At 39.4% G+C, this 21712-nt stretch overlaps 1 protein-coding gene across 1 annotated transcript in view; it reads left to right on the top strand.

Annotated features, from left to right (window-relative positions):
- The window catches only part of otog (otogelin), a 91091-nt gene extending 74433 nt beyond the window's left edge, over positions 1-16658 (top strand). Inside the window, 6 exon segments of the mRNA XM_036135702.1 lie at positions 192-370; positions 2880-2984; positions 4680-4799; positions 7786-7831; positions 12912-12991; positions 13194-16658. Coding sequence (XP_035991595.1) covers positions 192-370; positions 2880-2984; positions 4680-4799; positions 7786-7831; positions 12912-12991; positions 13194-13394 — 731 coding nt within the window. The 3' untranslated portion in view covers positions 13395-16658.
- Positions 16659-21712: the final 5054 nt, after the last annotated feature.

Raw genomic sequence — 21712 nt, 5'->3', positions numbered from 1 at the left:
AAATATCCTACATTTTGTTAGGATGACCAAATATAGTTTTCTTGAATTCTTCAATGTCTGTTCAAAATATATGAAAAAAATTTGTTAAGATTGACATATTTTCTTTTATTCAGTATTGTAGCATTTGATCAGTGATTTATCATTTTTACAGATCTGCGAGTTAAATCTGAACTTTGTGTGTCCGTGTACAGTGCGTGAGGCTGTGTGTGTGTTCGGTGAGCGTGGGTTGTTGCAGCCGGGTCAGACTCTGGTGGAGCACGGAGTCGACGGTTTGTGTTACAGTCGCCACTGCAGCCAAGTTCTAGACCCGGCGAGTGGATTTCACCTGCTGCGGACCTCCACGGTCAACTGCTCTGCCCACTGCCAACCGGTAAGACAAACATTATCAGCTAATGTCAGCATCGAGCCTCCTGATAACTGCTTCTATTTTGAGAAAGCAAGAATATTAAGAACAGCGTCCGATTCAGAATAATCTAAACAAAGTTAAATATTGTATATATAAATATATAGTAGTTTTTGAAAGAGAATAAACTAACAAGGCCAATAAAATTTTAACAGTGGCTTTAGATTTTGATAAGGCAGTGTTAGTCCAAAAATGTATATCTGGATTTGTTTTTATTGCTTTATGTAAATAATCAGGTCAGTTTTTAGCAAACAAGCTACTTTAGTTCTGTATCTCAGTCCAGAAAGGTTCTGGAAATACTGGAAATTTATATTTGTTGATATATTGCAGCATAACCGCCTGTAGAACAAATATACGAGCTATCTATATCACAGAAAGCCTATATAAATATAGATACTTGTACATTAGTAGGTAGTTATTAGTAGCGCAAACATGTATATGGTTCCAGATGATTCCAAAGAACATTCTAGTTTCAAGAAAAGTATTTAAATTTTCAGTTTGAACATGATAATTTGAAAAAAAGTTAAAAGTTATAGTTAAACTATTAGACGCTTTAAAAACTATTCAGTTAAATCAATAATGCTTTAGCTGAAAAGTCTCCACAGACATTCTGCCGAAGAGAATCGGGCCGGTGGAACCAGAACCATGTGACTTAAAAGGGTTAATTGTGATGATTAGAATTAGCTGTGTGTCATTTTAGCACCCGTCTGCTGATGCGTAATGTCAAGTCTGGTGTACACAGTATATCACAGGATTTGCATAACGTGCTCTGCAGGTGTTTCTTTACTGATTTGTGCAAACATTTGATTTATTCTGCATGTGCAGATGGTATATAAAACCTCTCCTCAGGTATTTCCCAAGCTTTCCAGCCAGATGCCATGATATCAGTGATTCCTTTGTGGTTTCTGCAGATATCGGTTTGTGACGCCAGTTTCAAAGAAGCAAATGTTAGGGTATTTGGGGAAAATGCAACTTTTGCTTTCTTTAAAAATGTGTTAAAATTCTAAATCTTTGTGCCAGATGTTTAGATCTTTTTTTCAGATTTTTCATGTGATTTACTGCTAAATACTGATAAAGTTATCAAAAAATTATGTAGACAGAAAGTGTCAGCTTGAATCTTTCCCATATTTAGGTGGGTGCACACAAAATGTTTGCAGAGCTACTTCTTCTTGTCACCATAGTCTTGATCATGTGCTGACATATTATGCCATTGAGCGTGAAAAAAAGACATTACTTTCTGACATCTCTGTCTTGTTTGACCATTTTTAACAGTCTTTAGGGATATTGCCATTGCCAATAACAGTTTATTAATTGCCATATCTGTAGAAGTTTTGTAAATCTTTTTATGGGATAACAGTAACAGATACATTTTATACATGGATTCAGTATGTACTTATGCAGATAGGTAATGCAAGAACTAGCCCCTATTTTCCATGATTTTAAGAAAACTCTACTTGATTGTTTGTATTATCCTGAACTTTCAACAAAAACAAATACAATTTTGACTTTATCATCAAAATAAGAGATCCTACAATATAGTTAATAATATTCAAATACCACTGTTAGATGCAAGATTGTCTGCATGTGAGCGAATCCTTTGCCCCCTGAGCTTTTCTGTTGCTGTTAGGTTTCTGCAGCCAGGAAGGCATGACTGATTCCTCTTTGCCTTTGACAAGCAGAGCATAAAGCTGCGAGAGGAGCTGGTTGATGACCGTTTGGCAGCATGTGTGCCAGATGAGCTTGGTGAAGGCTTGTTTTGGCTAATGCTTTTCGGGGCTTGTTCTTAGACAGAGGTGTTTTGTTTAAGCCCAGGATTTTAAGGTCTGAATTAACCCTTGGGTAGCATAACACCACCAGGTTTGTGAAAATTGTAACAAAAAGACAATAATTTAGGAGAGTGTAGGCCATTACAATTGTAATGTGATTACACTGTGAAATTGGGTCTTGATGAGGTAACGTTTACTGGCATTTTGAAAGTACTGACCGCAGGTAGCGGGCTGCACAGTGGCGCAGTAGGTAGCGCTGTTGCCAGGCAGCAAGAGGTTTCTTGGTCAAGTCCAACCCTGGGTCTAAACATGCGTTCCGATCATGTAATTTGGATTGGTGCAGACGACTCTAACTGTGCATGTGTGTCCTATGTCAATGGTATTTATTTCCATCATCAGTGGATTGAGGCTATGTTGGGGAAGCAAAACTGGTCTGTTGGAGATACAGCGTTTTTATTTGAAACTTTAAGAGAGCTTAAATTATTGAATGCCTCGATGGAAGCGCAATAACATCTTAACCGTTTTTGGAACCTGAAACGGGTCCATTCTGGGTGCTCAGAAGACAGAATGTACACTCTTCTGTTTTTTTTTTTTTTTTTTATCAAGCACAAATGGAAGTACATCCTCTTCTTCTGTGGTTTTGAGGAGATTTGACAACTCTGACCATGTTACAAGCCTTCTATTCTGAATAAAGCCTGTTTGTGTTTCAGAATCAGATCTATGTTCCTCCCAAAGATCAGTCAACCTGCTGTGGCGTCTGTAAAAACATTTCCTGCCTTTATCAACATGAGAATGGAACAATAGGCATTTATAAGGTAGGAAAACTTTCCTTTTGCATATTGGTCCTAGCTTACAAATGAAAGAGCTAAGCAGTTTTAATTTTTTGTGAATGTACAATTCCATCTAATTAAATAAGGGTACTGTGAAAGGTTTAATGTTTTTTCACTCATTTCAGAAAATTAAACTTATAGATTTATAAAACATATAATTATATAATTCAAGACTTTATTTCTTGTGATTTTGATAATTATGGCTAATGATCAATCTGGAAATACTCCCATCCAATCTGTTTGGGAAAAAGAGGAACATTCAGTAGAACTCTCTAAGCTGATTGGCTGGAGCGATAGCTAGTGCCCGCCTACCACAGGTTGATTTTAGCCAATCACGGTATCAAATGAAGCAGCCGGCACCATGCGAGACCAAAACAAGTTACACTGGTCAAGTAAGGCACTTCTTGCTGTTCTTCTTTCAAAGACAAAATCATGGATTCTGAGAAAATAGATGTAATAGCAGCAGCTAGGCATGCATCCTCCTGCACAGCCATGTTTGTGCTGGTTCAGCTGTGGGCTCGGCAGCTCCTCCTTTTGTCACAGCTGTTATGTCCCGCCTTAAACCATAATACTGCAATGTGATTGGCCTGAACTGTTTTTAGTTTTGGCCGAAATGATTGAGATGGGAGCAGGACAAGAAGAATTTTCATGTGTTTGTGAACAGAGAAATACCGTGAGAATTTACCTTGGAGGCAAGGTTAGATTATGAATTTCAGACCAAGAAAATCCAAAATTCTGTCTCAGAAAATTTGAGCACTGGCCTGGTTCTCGTTGTCCTTTTCTCAGGTACGACGGTTCTACTGTTTTCTCTGGTTCAGGAGTGCCTTGACATGAGGAATGTGACATTTGTAGCCCATGTGTAGGATTCAACTGTGTGTCATAGCTCTTTATGTGCTAACTTCAGCTTTGTCCACTCCCTGTCAAACTACCCCAAATTCTTGAATGGATGTAGCTCTTGCACATTTTCCTACCACAGTTTTTTCTTCCATTCAACTTTCCATGCAATGCTTGAATATAGAACTCTCTTTATGGCTTGCCCTTCTTGTGAAGGGTGTCTTCTGACTGTCTTCTGGACATCTGTCCACTCAACAGTCTTCCCCATGATTGTGTCCACCACTGACTGAGACTGAGAGACAATATTCAAATTTCCCAAGGGGCTAAATTTGGGGTTTTCATTGTCTGTAATATCAAAATTCCAAGAACTAAATGCTTGAAATATGTCACCTCTCTGTGTGTGTCTAATAAATATGTATAGTATACGAGTTCCACTTTGTGAAATGACAGACGAAAATATTAACCTTTTTCATGATATTATTTTTTTTCAAATGTACCTGCATTTCCAGGGTCAAAATGATTGATTAACAAAGACTAAACCAGAGAAACCTTTTAACTTCATTCTGACATAAAGTGAAATACCCAACAGATTATTTTAGAACATTCCACATACTTTAAATTTAGCTTTCTAGACCTCTAGACTGCTTTACACTGAGCTTCCAACATTAGCATAACTTACCTTACTGCAAATTAGAACAAAGTATTATATTTGTATCGCTGGTAAATGTTGAGGTTAACTTTTTCAAGCTGTATGAAAACAAAATTTCGTTCTGTACGCACTTTTTGCATACAAAATGAAAAATAAAGTTGTCTAAGTCTAAGTCTAACTGATGTTGATGTTTTCAGCCTGGAAGGTCCTGGGTATCAAACTGCAAGAAGTTCGACTGTTCCGACACATCGTTCGGACCAACCCTCATCTCCTACTCCTACAGCTGCCCTCCCTTCAATGAAACCGAGTGTACGAAGGTCAGCATGATACAGAAACAGAGACGCAAAAGTGTTGTGCACCTCATGAAATTTAAAATAAACTTGAATAAAACAGGATGAGATCTTAACAGGGGAGGACAATGTTTTTAGGATGGATTCTACTTTGACACAGTTGTTTTAGAATCTGCACCTTTTTTGCAGCTAGTTGAACAAAATAAGTAAATTATGAAGTTAGAAAATAATTATGACTATGCAGACAGCAGCGATCCAAAGGTTTCTGGCAAAACTTTGCCAACCTCCAACGTGCAAGAAGAGGCTTGAAGATCTGATGAGGTGAAAACTTCAGCAACACTTGAAGTACTTATTGACAGACATACATTCTGTAGACAGCTAAACATACAAATGGTCATAAATGTAACTTAGTCCCAAAGTAACTAAGTTCATGGGTATCTAAATAAGTAACTTAGACAAGTGAATAACTAGGTAAGTAGCCAAGTAACCGACTAAGTAACAAGGCCAGTAAACCAGTTATTAACCGACTAAATAAAAAGTAACAAATCAATGAATCTACTAAGTAATTAAAGGCTGTCTGCAGCCTTAAAGGGATAGTGTGTAACTAATTTGGCTTTTAATTACCAAAAATCAAGTATTGCTTTTCTAAATACATATTCTGGCAAAATGAAAGCGTCCTCATAACTCAATAGTTTATAAATAGATAGGTGTCGGTGCATCCACTGGGGAGTTGCCATGTTGCGTCGCTATTTCTGGTTTCAGAAGTCGAAAGGGGACAAAACTGTCAGCCATACACATTTTCCCTATCTGTCTCCTAAATGAAGACGTGCTGTCGGTGGAGGGGTATAAAACAAGCAAAGACGATCGTAGATCATTCTATTAGCAGTTTTTTGTTGAAATGGAGGACCATCCATACTCTTTGCCTAGCAAGATGGAAGAGAAAGTAACCAAGAAAAGAAAAAGAAGTAATAAATGGGAGAAAATGAGAGTCTATATCTGTGCAGCTATTATTACCATGTGGAGATAATTCATAAGGGAGCATGGACTCAAAATTTATGTGGAGGTTGCAGGCTTTCTCCTGGGCAGGTAAGTTAATTCAATATAGAATTTGTTTTTTTCTAACATAACAGCAAGTTTGTTTTGCTGTTATGTTAGAAATAGGGCTGCGTAGTCCAGAAACTACTCTGTCCTCTCGGCAGAGACAGCAAGCTTGTTCATCTCCGTCTCCCTCTCAGTATGTGCGTACGCGGAGGGGCAGAGGAATACCACCTGGCTCGTTCACTGTCTGTAGTGCAATAGCAGTAAACGGGTCTCTTTACTCGTGTTTATAGTTGCTTATATTAGAGCCCAAATAAGCAACTACATGTTCAGGAATAAGCCCCAAAAACCACGGCTCACAGAACTAACAAGCAAGCGGACTTGGCAACAGTGCCAAAAAACATTTGACACAATGAGTATTAGCAGTAGCTAGTACATTGAGGACATGTGGACGTTGTCAAATGTATGACACTCCACAGCTTCTGTAGTAGTAGTTATTATAAACTTAGTCCCAAAGTAACTAAGTGCAAAATGGGTACCTAACTTTGTGAATAGGCCTGGGAATAACTAGGTAAGTGGGTAAGGTTAGTAAATCAGTTAGTAACTAAATAAAAAGTAACAAATCAATGAATCTACTAAGCAAAGGTTCTTAGTGGCTTTAAGTCCATGGACAACTTTGCGCAACGCTCAGTTTTTATGACTGCATAACAGTGTTACACTATCAACTGCTTGCCGAGAAAACTTCTTCACATCAAACTGTATATGTGACACTGAGCTAATATACCAAGCAGCTTTGAGAAGCCAGCTAAGTACAACTATTAAACAAATAGGTAAAGTAAGTAAATAAAGTATCGTAAATAGCAAAGTGCCCAAGTGACTAAGCAACTAGGCAAGTAAAAAGATAAAGTTAATGACTAAATAACTGACAAAGCAGTTAAACTAATAAGTAATTAGGTAAATAAGGAAGTAAATATGTATTTAAATATGGCAATAATTTAACTAGGAACTAAGGAGTAAGTCAGTCACGTGTCACTAAAGAATAAATGATAAACAAAGTAACTATGTAAGCAAACAACTGTAATGTTGTAATTAACCAAGTATCTAAGCAAGACGATACTTCTTGCTTAGATACTTCAACATTCAACATATTTCAGGAGGAAACAAAGCTTTGCTTTACATTTTTATTGTAAGGCAAATTCAATTCCTCAGCTGTGACAAACTTTTCTGTTTGCAGTGGGGTTAGGAGTGTGACAAAAATGCATAAATGTGTTTGAGATGGGGCTGGAAGCTTTTTAGCTTTTCTGTTTTTAGCTTTTAGCTTTTCTGTCTTTAGCTTGTCTGGCCAGACAGGGAAGCTCAAGGTGTGAAGCACACTGTATTCAGAATTTTGCACATTTATGTTTACCACAAATTCCTTTCTGTCTTGTTATACAGACAAAAGAATAACAAGAAATGTTTTATTCTTGGAGATTTTTCAAATGTTTTCAAGGGAACCCTAAAATTCTTGATCTGCAGAGTTCAAATAATATTATTATTATTATTATTATTATTATTATTATTATTATTATTAATAATAATAATAATAATAATAATATAATAATAATAATTTTTTTGTAATGCACTATACATTTTCAACAAATCTCAAAGTGCTACAGCCAATAGAAAACAGATAATAAAATAAGAAGAAAGACTTTAAAATGTAATTAAAATACACAAGTAAAGGTTTTGAGGCAGTTACATGCAAAAAAACTAAAAGCAAAACAAAGCATTTAAAGGAGACCATTAAAAACATTGTGTTAAAATGTGACACGGTCTGTAGAACCCTCTGATGTGGAGGCAGACTGGTGTAGTGTTAGATGAGACAGCTTTAGAGCCATTACACCAGAACAAATTAACTGGAAGTCTTATTAATATCTGGGGGGTGGGGGGGTGAGGGGGTGAACTGTTAAACATGCTGACTCTTGTCTCCACTCAGATCGGAGGAACTGTCGTGAATTACATGGACGGATGCTGCAAGATGTGTGAGTATCTGATCTGAGCGTAGCAGCAGTTCTGTAGCTAGCGTAGAGCTGTAGGCTGCAGCCGACACTGAAGAGCACCTTCGTCGCCTGCCGTTCAACATGTTTCTAACATGTTTGCACTTCAGTTTGTCCACTTTAAACCCTAAAATCCTGCTTCACATCACCTGAATTGGCTCAAATCTGGATCCCAGCTGCTGTTTTCACATATGTTTGTCTGCTGCTTGTTCAGATTTCTACGCTTCTCAGTGAATTTACACAACATCACTGAGAAGCGTTTGATTACGTGCAAGTGGGTTTGTGGTTTGTGTGCTTCACCTTACCATGATGTACCAATCCCACCAGGTACTGGATTTCATCTGTTCCCCTTCCCAGTTAGCCAAATGACTCCCACAGTTAACACAAACTGTGAACAAGGTACCACAACAACAAGGCTTCTTAGTGCCATTGTTGATATTCAACAATGTACTCCCTTTAAAAAAAAGTGATGAGATAAGATACAGGAGGGCCCAAGAAGTGCAACTGCAACCTACATCCCTCTGTAGAAACGTCCTCTCAGCTGTCACTTCATTTCATGGAACATCTTTGGAAGTAAAACTGTAAATAAACCAACATTTGCTCCTCAGAAAACCGATCATTTGGGAATTGAATTTCTTAGTATTATAGTTTAATGGAAATTAAAGGTGTAGGCAACAAACAAAATGAAGTCACACTTGAGAGGACACAAAGCCATGTGTAGCCCTTTCTCCTCCAAGTGCATCACGCACCTAATGGATCAGCTCCCTCCCCATTAGCACTGTCTGGGCAGTGCATTGTTGATTGCCAACAATGTACTGTTGGTAGTGGCCCTGTAGTCGGCCGTAGACGTCTGCATGTTTCGGTAGATTCAGAGTGTTGGTGTTTGGGTTCTTTTCAGCAAACTAAAACATTTTCATACCCAACTCGTCACATGCTGGCCCTCTCATCATGTTTTAGCCCATTTGTAACCAGTCTTTGTAATGCATTGGGTGCATCTTACAGACTCTTCTTCATTATTGGTGAAACAGTCACTGCAGATAATCACAGGAGGCAGCAGATTATTAACCAATGTCTTTGCATTGGACTAATGATGTTTATGTACTTATTGTACCAATTCTTTTCTCTGCTACTGTTTTGTTTTCTTTTAAACTGACTTGGTTTAGATCATAATTCATTTTACTAAGTAATGTTCCTTCATAACGCAACATATGAACAGGTTTAGAATCCTGTTTTATGTTTTTGACCTAAACCCCCCGCGCAAATCTGTTATCCATCCATTTCCTTTGCAGGGCCTTGGAATAGTATTCATTCCTGTTTAACTTGGTCTCAGATGTTTTACACATTCGCCCCATTTATTGTATGTGAATAAATGGGGCGAATTAATAAAAAAAAGTCCATCCGTGTGTGATTTCAGTATAAACGCAGCTGTTCTGTTTCTGGGCTCAGAGTTTTGTTAGAAAAAACTAGAACAGACACCATCATGGAGACCAAGGAATCATGCAGACAGGTGCATGGGACATGGGAGCAGGATGGACCCACTGCAGATCTACCAAGACATGGATGTCCACCTAAACTGACAGGTTGGGCAAGGAGAGCATTAATCAGAGAACCAGCCAAGCGGTAACTCGGATGGGAACCTCAACAGGATAACTACCAGCTGTGGTCCCCCTATTCTGGTCTTTATGGAAAGGTAGCAAGAAGAAAACTACTGTTGAAAGAAAACCTCCAGAACATTGGCGGTAACTATATTTCCAAGTGAGTGTACACATGTATTCAGTCAGCCAGATGTGGCCTGCGGGCTGTGAAATGCCCAGATCTGTACCAGACGGTGAAGCTGGGGAGAACTGACTGGAAGACGGATGGAGCTAAATACAGGACGGACCTGGAAGCAAACCTGTTAGAGGCTGGAAAAGACTCGAGACTGCGGCAGAGGTAACCTGGCTCTCGCCAGTTAGCTGTAGTTCTGACGAGCTCCACACGTCCATCTGGACTCGCTGTCATTGGGAGGGATTTCAATACCACATAAAATGGACGAGCCAATCAGGATCGCCGGGCGGGATCTCTGTAGATGTGACGTATGAGAGAAGCAACTGTTTGGATTCAGACAGCAATGGTGGCTCACAGCGAGGAAGCAAGCGTGACCAGACGCACCAGAATTCCCATTTTGGATGACCTGTCCCTGGCAAGAGTTGTCCCTGGAAATGTCCCTGATTTCAGTGCATCATTATGGAGTAAAAAGGTTTAACGTAGCAAGAGGCATTTACCCCGTCCTGCCGCTGTCCTGATGAAGTAGAAGAGCAGAGCTGGACACGCCTTCGAAACCAAACCAAACCCCCAACAGAGACTCTGTGCCCACCCGCTTAACAAAATCAGAGACGTCAGAGAGAAATCTGGTCACTCTGTGATGCTGCCATTTCATCAGTGTTGTCCAATCTACCGGATATTAATTCTTTAAAAGAACACCAGAGAACGGCTTTGAAGCGTTTTGTTACTGGAAACTATGGTTTTGGTTTCGATGTCAGTGGTTGAAGTAGCGAATCAGTAAAGATGACGGACAAGTTGGGTTTATCCAATCATATGCATGGATTTTTGATAATGCTCCTCCTTCTGAAATCCATCTCCAATGGAGCGATTCCTGAGGGATGTGTGAAGCCGTGTCGAGCCCTGCGGAACAAAATCCATCTGCCGAGAGTCAGGTTAGGGCAGAGGTTCACCTTGAGTTAGAATGGCCTAGTCAAAGTCCAGAATAAATCCTACTAAGACTCTGTGACAAGGCTTGAAACGTGATATTTACAGACAGTCTATATCCATTCTGGTTGGGCTTGAGCTATTTTTTTTAGGAAGAATGGGTTTCAGTCTCTAGACGTGCAAAGGTGGTAGAGACACAGTTAAAATATAAGCTGGAGCTGTAATTGTACTGAAAAAGAGTGGAAAAAAGTCTAGAGAGAAAGGAGTTCAGTAACCCCAGAGAACAAACTTCATCTTGAAGGTGCTCTGTTGCACAAGGAAAACACTGTGTAATAAATTCTGAGTTATTCTGCAAAAGGAGGGCACTGTTCATCGGCTTTGAGCTCAAACACTTTCATCTGTTGACGTTCTGCACGCTGACGTGACTTCTAGTCCTTCAGTTTTCACTTCAGGGCTATAATGGCGGTAGAAACAGGCAGTGAGCTCCTGATCAGGTGTAAGTATGTGACGATTTGGGAACGAAGGTGTGATCGAACACTTAAAGTGCTGTGTGGGTAATTCCCTCCATACAGATTTCTTCTGTGTTCGCTATTTATTTATTTTTGGTCACAATTAAATGTTTCAGATCATCAAAGTAAAGTTTAATGAGATAAAGAAAACCTTTGTGAGAAACTAAAGCTGACTTGTGTGGCTGTTATTACAACTTTACTACATAACATTAACTCCACTTCCAAGGGTAAATGGACATCCTACCAGTGTCATTAATGGCAGACAGGTATCCAGCCTGTCTGTTTATGCAACATTTTATTGTTTTTGCAAAAAATAACACAGATTCATGTTCACTTGAATTCATAGGAACAGCAGAAATGAAAGCTGTGAAGAACCATTAGTAAAAAATTTAATGTGCAGAGTAATGAGATTAAAAGCTGATTTTTTTTACCTGACAAATACCAAACTATGATCCATCCAATTCAATTCAATTCAATTTTATTTATATAGCGCCAAATCATGAAACATGTCATCTCAAGGCACTTTACAAAGTCAAGTTCAATCATATTATACAGATTGGTCAAAAAATGTCCTATATAAGGAAACCAGTTGATTGCTTCAAAGTCCCGACAAGCAGCATTCACTTCTGGGGAACCGTAGAGCCACAGGGAGAGTCGTCTGCATTGTACATGGCTTTGCTGCAATCCCTCATACTGAGCAAGCATGAAGCGACAGTGGGAAGAAAAACTCCCCATTAACGGGAAGGAAAACCTCCGGCAGAACCGTGCTCAGTATGAACGGTCATCTGCCTCGACCGACTGGGGTTACAGAAGACAGAACAGAGACACAACAAGAGAGACAAAAAAGCACAGAAGCACACATTGATCCAGTAATCTGTTCTACATTAGATGGTAGTAGCGGGTGAGCCGTCTTCTCTGGATGATGTCACAGTTAACAGAACGCCAGACCAGGTGTACCTACTATGAAGATAAAAGAGAGAAAACAGAAAGTTAAAGCAGAAATGACAACACGTAATGCATAATTGAAGAACAGTAGAACTCAATAGAGTGAGAAAATTAGATCCTGATATACTCCAGCAGCCTAAGCCTATAGCAGTAAAACTTTAAAGGTAGTTCAGGGTAACATGAGCCACTCTAGTTATAAGTTTTGTCAAAAAGGAAAGTTTTAAGATTAGTCTTAAAAGTAGACAGGGTGTCTGCCTCACGGACCAAAACTGGGAGTTGGTTCCACAGGAGAGGAGCCTGATAGCTAAAGGATCTGCCTCCCATTCTACTTTTAGAGACTCTAGGATCCATCCATCTTCTAACACGTCTATCCCTCATGGGGTCATGAGGGGTGCTGGTGTCTATCTCCAGCTGTCAATGGGAGAGAGGCGAGGTACACCCTGGACAGGTCGCCAGTCTATCACAGGGCAACACAGAGACAAACAGGACAAACAACCATTCACACACACACTCACACCTAAGGAGAATTTATTAAACAAAGACGTCACTGAAATGGCCTTTCAAGATTAAATGCCACACAAAGCATCTTTAGTTGAGCATCATGTGTGACTTGGTTGGACAGATTCTGTTTTTTTTGTTTCAACACAGACTTGTTTTTGAATTATGATTATATTGCACCAGAATCTGTTAGAGCCATTTTATTTGTGGTATAAATGCATGGCACATCAGTTCTACTTGTATAAAGTTTGCATCATTTTCCTTCAGTCTAACCATGAAGCTGACATCGCATGATTAACTCCTCCCGTTTCCTTTTTTCTTGCCTGTCTTGCTCGTTTGCTGTGTTATTTTATGTGATAATCGGGCTTCGGTGTTCATTTTCATCTTTGTTGCAACAGATTTGCTTTTGTTTTGTCTTTGAACAGGCAAAGAAGATGGGAAGTCGTGTCAGAAGGTGACGGTGAGGATGACGATCCGGAAGAACGACTGCCGCAGCAACCGGCCGGTAATTATCCATTTCTTTAGTCCTGCAGTTAGTTAAACGTTTCTGCTCTAATTGTTCTGGACCTGCCTGAAAACTCCGATAAAACCTTCTAAAGAAAATAATTTCCTCTGTTTTCTGCAAACAAAAATCTGCCGTTTTAGAGATTAAATCAAAGATGGCATTTTATTTGCATCCAAGCTGACGTCTTCACTGTTTGGTGCAGGTGAACATCGTGTCCTGCGATGGGAAGTGTCCCTCCGCCAGCATCTACAACTACAACATCAACACGTACGCTCGCTTCTGCAAGTGCTGCCGGGAGACGGGGCTGCAGCGGCGCTCCGTGCAGCTTTACTGCAGCAGCAACGCCACCTGGGTCAGCTACACCATCCAGGAGCCAACCGACTGTGCCTGCCAGTGGTCCTAAACACAAACACAATCTATGAAAGTACGCTCACATTCAGACAGAAAGGTCTTACCTGGATAAAGATCTTCAAGGTTCGCAGACCTCAAGGTGTCCACGAGGAGGACACCTTGACGTTGGGGACGTTGGGACTCATTGATGTGGAACTGTGAATAACACCACTGCAGGATGCTGGGAGGATGTTAGTGATCTCAGTAAGTATTTGTAGTACCTCTGCTGGCAGGGAGGTGGAGCAGTAGAGCAGATATCCCCAGGTCCCGTCTGTCCCACAAAAAGATTGCACTGATACTTTCCCAACAATGGTGTCCAGAAGAGAAGATAATTAAATAACAACACACCAGAATAAAGGACAGCTCTGCTTCATTGTGACTACAGTTAAAACATTAGATGCAGTCTAAAAGCCACAATTTAAAACATTCTGTTCCATAAAGTTTGAAAGATTGTCTAATAATAATAAATTGTGCTGCTTTAATGGCATTTGGTTCTTCTTTCCGTGTAAAAATTATCCAACAACGCTAAAGTGACGCCTTCTGAGCCAGTTTGAATTTTGCACAAATCTCAAAATCACTCATGCACAAAAAGGCTTATATAATACTACAATTGATTTTGAGCTTTTAGCTCCTGGGAATTTAGTTTGCATTAATCTCAAAAGTCTGAAAGCGTATTTAAAATAAGCCTGAAAAAGTTAAGTGAGTCAAGGTGGCCAGAAAAGTAGATGGCTTTATGTTCAGAAAACCCAACTAGGGTATTAGTGCACAGCACAAAATGACAAACTAGGATGAATTCAGGCACAGAAATGTCTGCAGGTTGAATGTTAAGTCAGAGCCGTATAAGCAGATTTGTCCAGTGATGAGGAGAAAGTCTGGCAAAATGTTGTCTGAGACTTTAGCTTGGAGATCTAATAAACCAGTAACGTACTCAGAGATTTAAAAGATCACTTGAGAAAGCTCTGTTTGCCAATAATTCAGCAAGATGGTGAATAACCCTTTGTGTCTTTACATTTAGAATAAAATAACTGCAATTATTGCAGGATTCTGACATTTACTCAGAGGTGTGTGTTCTTTACTCACCAAGCACTAGTTTTATAAAACATGTTTCACCTGCGATGGCTTAACTGGACTAAAATTATGTTGCTAAGAATGCAGTCTATCTGCCAATTCAGACTCTAAAGGACCATTTGGCATCAAAAAGCCATTTAAAGCATGAGTTGCAGATATGGTGGATGAAGGGAAGGGAAAATCCTGACACGTAATCTCAGTCATTTGGCTCAGACACTGAGAAAAAACAAAGTTGGTAAAAAAGGTTGGCGCTCCATCATCACGGGTAAACATGATGTCAGCAGATATTTTCTGCTTAGAGAGCACACATAAAGAGTAAAAAACGTAGAAAAAGAACAAACCCTTTTACCTTTACACTTTATGCTCACAAATGTCGTCTGCCCTCACCTTGATAGTCTTACTGCCAACTTTCCTTCAGCTGCCAATCATCGACCCGGCATGCTGAGCCGTGTTAGGTCCTCATCCCTCAGCCTAGAATTATTCCTTCTCTTGAAGACCACAGTCTTATTGTTTAATCATCGTCATTATCGCGGTACAGAGACAACGTTTTGGGGAGGTAAGGCAAAACTTTAATGTCGCGGAGGTGAAATTACATTCACAGCTAGAAGTCACATGATGTGTCGAGATAAGGAGTCCGCCCTCTTTAGTTTTGCAAATCTCCCCGATGTTTCCTCAGAAGATATTAGCTCTAGCCGCCCTTTTCTGTGTTGCCAAAAAGTGGCAACACATCAATAAATCTTTTAATCAGGAGGAAAATCCTTTTGTAAGCAACTGGGCTCTAAGACTCTACATCATCATCTATATACCCTGATGCCTTTTCTGGGCTCCAAAGGCCCTGTTTGTGTCATAAAAGTCTTTAAAATTTAGCCATCTGATTTTAAACTGAGTGTTGGGGCCTTTAGTGATTTGTTTCTTTTTCATAATCCCAAGAGCTTCGGGTTGCTTTTGCTGTAAAATACATTTATCCTTTAATTAATAAAAGAAGACATAAATGCCCTCTCAGAAAATGTTGTGAACTGATTTTATTTTGTTTGTGTTACCTTTAAATGAAGATTTTTCATACACATTTCAGAAAACCTGAAACCTTTCCTCGTGGTTAGACTATCCTGGGAAGGCTGCAAGGTACGGGGTTTTAATCCCATAGACTGCCTCTGGGTCCCTGAGCAAGACCCTTAGCTCCAGAATGCTCCACAGCAGCAGCCCACTGCTGCCTAAGGGATGGGACAAGTGCAGAGGAAACATTGGATCCAAAAGGTTGCAATTACAAAGATGATTATTATACCTTCTTATGAAAATCAATGGATAAAACAATAATGCATTGCCTGCATTGAATGCAAGGCCCAAGCAAAACCATATAAAACAATGTCTTAATATGTTCAAAACAATCTTTTGATTCCGACATTGACTGAAAACTTTCTATTTGTGGGATATTTCATGTCATTAAAGTAAAGTTTATTTCTGAAAGAGACAATTTCAAACATCATACTGGTCATAATTATGTAAGAATTGTATTAAGAGGTGTCTTAATACAGTAATTTCTCATCTTTAGACACATTTCTATTTAAATAAATCACTAATAAATTGCGGTTTCTGCTGCTTTGCTGTTTCCACCTCCCTGCCCTCCTGTGGAGGTCGTGCCAATTTGAAAAGTCATCTGTCTTTTAGAGGAGCATCCTGCCATCTGAGTCTCATTTAGTTTAAAAGAAAGAGTTGGGATACAGTCATCAAGAAAAAAAGTGTGGTTATTTAGAGAACACCTCCCAGGTCATTAATTTTAAATTTGACCCAAAATGTTGTGTGTCATTTTTGTAAATAGCTAAATTCCAGTGCTCTTTAATTTCTTTTGCAGTTCATAATTTAGATTTCTCTCTCGTAGAAAGACTGACTTAAAAAAAAGTATTCTCTGTGATGTGGATTTTAGTCTCCGTAACCAACATTTCTGAGGTGTTGTTAGCTGATTAAAATCCAACTGTTTGCGGAGCACTTTATTTATTTATTGGAGTTTGATAGAGCACAGAAGTTCTGTTTTATAAGTATACGTTTGACCCAAAAGGAGAAGAGACAACATGATGCAAAAGTCTGATTTTGTTGCTTCTCCCATCAACACGGCTTCTCTGTGGATGAAACGTCTCATACCAACAGAGTTAAAGAAGATTTGTAACATACAGGTGTACATTTGACTTTTCAATAAATCTTTTTGGACACTCAACGGTTTGCTGTGATTATTCAGAAACCAGAGAAAAGAGTTGGATCGTGTTTGAGCCCTCTCACGGCCAAAGTCTGTACCTGGTGAGTCAAAGCAGCTTTTCCGAGTTTATCAGAGAGAAAGTAAATGTTGAAGGTTGTCAGGCTGAACAGCAGGAAGAACAGAAAACATGCGGTTAGATGGCACGGCTACAGGAGCGATAAAATAGTCCGCGTCAGACTCACTGCTCTTGTGAGTCTGAGCTGAGGGCCGGAGAGGCGCACACACGGATCATCTGATCAGGACGGATGTCATGAAGTTCACGGTGACACAGCTGCTGGTTTAACTGCTGACACTGAGCCGTTTGGAACGCGGCCCAAAGCGAGCTCTCGTACGTCAGCAGCCATGTAGCTCCCGCTGAGTGACGCCACGGCAGCATCTGCAGCAGCAAAACAAATCTGAAGCCCGAGTGGGCACACACAAGGATTAGGATCAGAATCGGGTCACCTCCATTACGACTGGGCCGCCCTTCTTCCCGGTGCTGCTGGGATTTCTGGATGAAGTCATGGCCTCTTTTTAATGCTGAGCAACAAAGCAGCGATTCGGCTGTGGCTAGGAAGCTCTTTTAGTCCCACTGCATCAGCTCCGTCAGCCGGTACCCACCTAAAACTGTCCCAACCACTCATTAGATTCTTTCTGCGTGATATCAAGAAACTGTCGGCCTCTATCATCATTAGGAAGGAATTCTAGCTCTCTTCTTTACAACATTGCTTTAGTTTCTGGTGGTTTGGAGGAATTTACATCTTCCTTCTCTATTCCTCCATTCTTTTGAGCTCTAATCGCAGCATCTTGATCACGTTGACGTCAGGATTTGGGCTGGGCCCATTGCAGCACCTTGCTTCTTCTCTTATTCGGCCACTGCGTTGTAGATTCCTTGGTGTGTTTCGGATCAATGTTCTGTTTTAACCAAACTTCAACTGTTGCAGAGATGGCTCCACATTTGACTCTTTGATCAAACCAGGGACTTCCCAGCTTACCACTGACTCCAAAACAAGCCCATATCATCATTCATCTGCCAACATGCTTTACAGTTAGGGAAGCAATTAGCTACAGGTGGTTTTCCTTCCACTTAACTTTGCCTGGTTAGATACCACAATGTATTTAACAATCTAAATTTATTTAGGAATGACCTTGTTTTGCTCATCCTCCTCAGCGATGATGACAGTGACAATTGCCTTTCCTCCAAACAGTCTAGTGTAAGGTATAATGGCACAGTTCTGCATCAATAATGATTTTTGTTGGGTTACTACTATTTCAATATGACCTATTATGCTTCCTTTTAAACATTTAGGATAGGTCTATGGGCTTTGTTGGAGCACAACAAATGAATTAGTTATCAGTGTTTGGGGTAATCAGCGATTATGACTAGAAACTTTTCTTCATTAGGCAGGTGTTCCACCCGGAAGGGGAAAACCGCTGAAGAAGTGGTTCAAACAAGTCTGCTTTCTATGTTGGAGATATGTTTATATTATGATGGTTCATTTATTTTCTTTCCATCTTCTCAAATGTCCAAGTGTTCAACAAGCCACGGCGGCTCAGACTTTAATCAATCGAACAAGGTAACAATCAGCGCCTCAGTTGTTTGACCTCGCTGCAGCACCTCAGTTGTCTTGGCCGGTACAGGCTACAAAACATGTTCAATAATGTATTTTATTTTTTTTTGCTCAAAATTATTCTCAGATAATCAGATTTTACCTCACCATATATGAGCTCCTTTCAGAATGAGCTGTTTTTAGGCTCATAGTTTTTTACAAGTACGCAGCAGCTTCCTCTCTCACCCCCCGTACGCATGAAAATGTCTGCAAACAGATGCACAATGATACAACAGTGCATCTTTGACTTTGGGTCAGACCCAGTAGTTGAAGAAGTGAAGCTTCCTGCACATCCAGCAAAGATACAGCAACAGTTTCTGAATGGTAAGTAAGTAGCCTATTCCTACAGAACCCCTTAGACTTTAAGTTACAGCAGTGTTAAGCTGTCCTGTTAAATCTATTGCCCAGAAACATCTGTCTGTCACTGTTATGTTTTTATAAGTGTTGGTTCTTGTAAGATACTTCTAGGACGTATTTTGGTTGAATCTGAGACAAAATAAGACGCTCATAGCACAAGATTTTCAATATCTACATGCTCCCTCTACGTCAGATCATAACAAACAACATCAGCTACCATAACTATGCAGATGACACGCAGCTTAGACTTAGACAACTTTATTTGCCATTTTGTTTTGCACAGAGTGCGTACAGAACAAAATTTCGTTGCATACAGCTGATAAATTGCAGTAAAAATGTAATTACAGTATAAGGTGCAGCAGTGATTTAAAAGTAAACTTTTTAAATATAGACAATGCAGGAGAAGTCACAGTTTACAGGTGAGTATTTTTTAAAAAAAACATTTGTATGTGCAGAAATGATTGTGCAAAGGGCATTTGTGCAAGAATACAGCTTGTAAATTACAGTAGATTTAAAACACAGTATAAGTTGCAGCACTGATTTAAAAGTTAAGCAATTGAAATGTAAACAACATCACCATGTCACCAGGTGACTATGAACCCATTCAAGCTCTGAGTAAATGCTTAGAAGAAATCCACACATCCATCTGGACCCGCTGCCATTTGGAAATATTTCAATACCACATAAGATGGACGAGGCAATCAGGATCGCCGGGCAGGATTTTTGTAGATGTGACGTATCAGAGAAGAGATTCAGACAACAATGACAGCTCGCAGTGAGGAAGCAAGCAGTGACATTGATGTTGCTATTTCATCATTGTCGTCCAGTCTACCGAATATTAAAGCTTTTGTTAGTGGAAACAATGTTTTTACCCTTCTCCTGACCGGGTTTGGCAAGAGCTTGTAGCCCGTCAGTAAAGATGAAGGACAAGTGTTTTATCCAATCATATGCAAGGATTTTTGATAAGGCCCCTCCTTCTGAAATACATCTCCAATGTAGCGATCTCAGATGGATGTGGGGAGCCGTGTGGAGATCGCAGAATTACATCCATCTGCTGAGAGTCAGGTTAACTTAATTGTCCCCAAAGGGAAATTTGCCTACACAGCCTGTTCGGACATTTACAGAAACATAAAGCGCAGTTAAAGCGGACGACATGTCAAATATTTTAAGAAAACTTTGTTAGATTGGTAGCTGCTATGCTGCAAGATATTATTATTGTTTTCTGAAGGTACTGAGAGCTGTGATGTAAAGGATATCTGCCTTTATAGTAAATGCTGTTTTTATTGTTAATAGGAAATATGGTGAAATAGTAGAGCAGAGAACAGAGCAGGCTGGACTGTAGATGCAGGAGGGGGTTGATGGAGAGGGATCTGATGATGACTCGGGTTCTCGCTCTGAACGATGTCCATGGTGTGATGATTAAAGGTCAGTTTACCGTCAATAGGGATCCCAGTCAGCCACAATGTTAATTGGCTGATTGTCCATGCATACAGAATGACGTTGTGTGGTGTTTTTGTGGTTACCAAAAAAAATTAGCTCTTAAGTTTTAGGGATATATTAATTTTCAGTTTTGGATAAGCATAATTATTATATTTAAATGCTGTTTGTACTTTCAAATAATAACCCAAGGATGATTAGACTCACGGAGGTCCATCATTTTCTTTGTCTTTTGATTTTGCCGCGGTGTCACACAAGGAAGCTGCATGTTTGAGTCGTTACCTTAAAATACATCCACAGGTTGGCTTCCATTTAACTCAAATCTTGTGAAGTAGAAGCTCGGAAATTATCATCTGGGCTTTCCCTAATTGTTTATAAAGACATAATAATAATTTTTACCACTGTATTCGAAGACAGTAGTAAAAAATCATGTCCTGAAACAAAAACGTGTAGTCTAATTTCACATCAGACAGTGACAATGATGATGGTTTCTTTTATAGTGTATATAATAATCTTGTTTCATCTGTGGGTCCTATCTAAAATTAATAAGAAAGTGAATTTTGGGCTTTTATTCGCTCTAAGCCACAATTTTGGTTTGAGATGAGATGTGTTGTGAAGTGGCACTATGTAAATAAAATTCAGTTGGATTGAATCCTCAGGATAAACAGGAATAAATGCTTTACATCAAACAATCTCAATTAAATGAATCAGAATGCGTGTTTTCTTTTGAACTGATTTACTGAAATAATTACTGTTTAATTGATATTCTGCTTTTTTAAATATACACTTGTTCCAGTATTTTTTTCTCTCTAAAATTTCAGATTCAGGAAAATAAAATATCAAAAGAACTGAATTCTCTTTTATTACAAATGTCTAAGTAGAAGAAAAGTAGAAAGTAAATGAGAAAAGAGGCCTGAAACTAAAATGTTAAGATTTACTGTCAATTTCTTAGATCTTTCAAGAGTTTTCTCTTCAATTACTTAACTTCATAACCAAACAGCATAAAACGGTTCAGAAAGTCATTATGTATAGATGAGTGAGGAAAAAACAAAAATGTTTGAAAAAAAAAATAGCCTCACACTTGCCTCTGTAGGGATAATTATGAAACGGAGATCCTGTAAATATTTTGGGATTTGTGTCACCAGCGCAGAGATTTCCATTAATACCAGTCATATTCCAAAAACCGCTGGTAAACCGAGCCAGTGAGAAATGCCCGGTGGGTTGAGGCTCTCAGTGACTTCAGTGGAAACCAGCTGTCACTTTGATGAGTGTGAAGCAGCTGCAGAAACACACACACACACACACACACACACACACACACACACACACACACACACACACACACACACACACACACACACACACACACACACACACGAGCGGATCTGATGTAGTTATACTGAGCTGCACTTTAAGCACTTTGTATTTTTCTGCATTTTCCTGCCAACTAGTTTGGCTTTTTTCATAATATTTATAGTTTTCTATGCTTTCTCAGGGTTCATCTGTCTAATTTGGCTGTTTTTCTAGCTAATTTAAGACTAGCTCTTTAAACTTTTCAGATTAATATGTTATTTTTTAACATTAAATAGTTTAATCTTGATTTTTATCAGCCTTGGTTGTGTTTTTTGTTCT

The sequence above is a fragment of the Fundulus heteroclitus genome, chromosome 4 (assembly GCF_011125445.2).
Source record: "Fundulus heteroclitus isolate FHET01 chromosome 4, MU-UCD_Fhet_4.1, whole genome shotgun sequence".
NCBI lineage: Eukaryota > Metazoa > Chordata > Actinopteri > Cyprinodontiformes > Fundulidae > Fundulus > Fundulus heteroclitus.
Note: the sequence above shows the minus strand (reverse complement) of the source record. Positions and strands in the feature narration are given on the sequence as shown.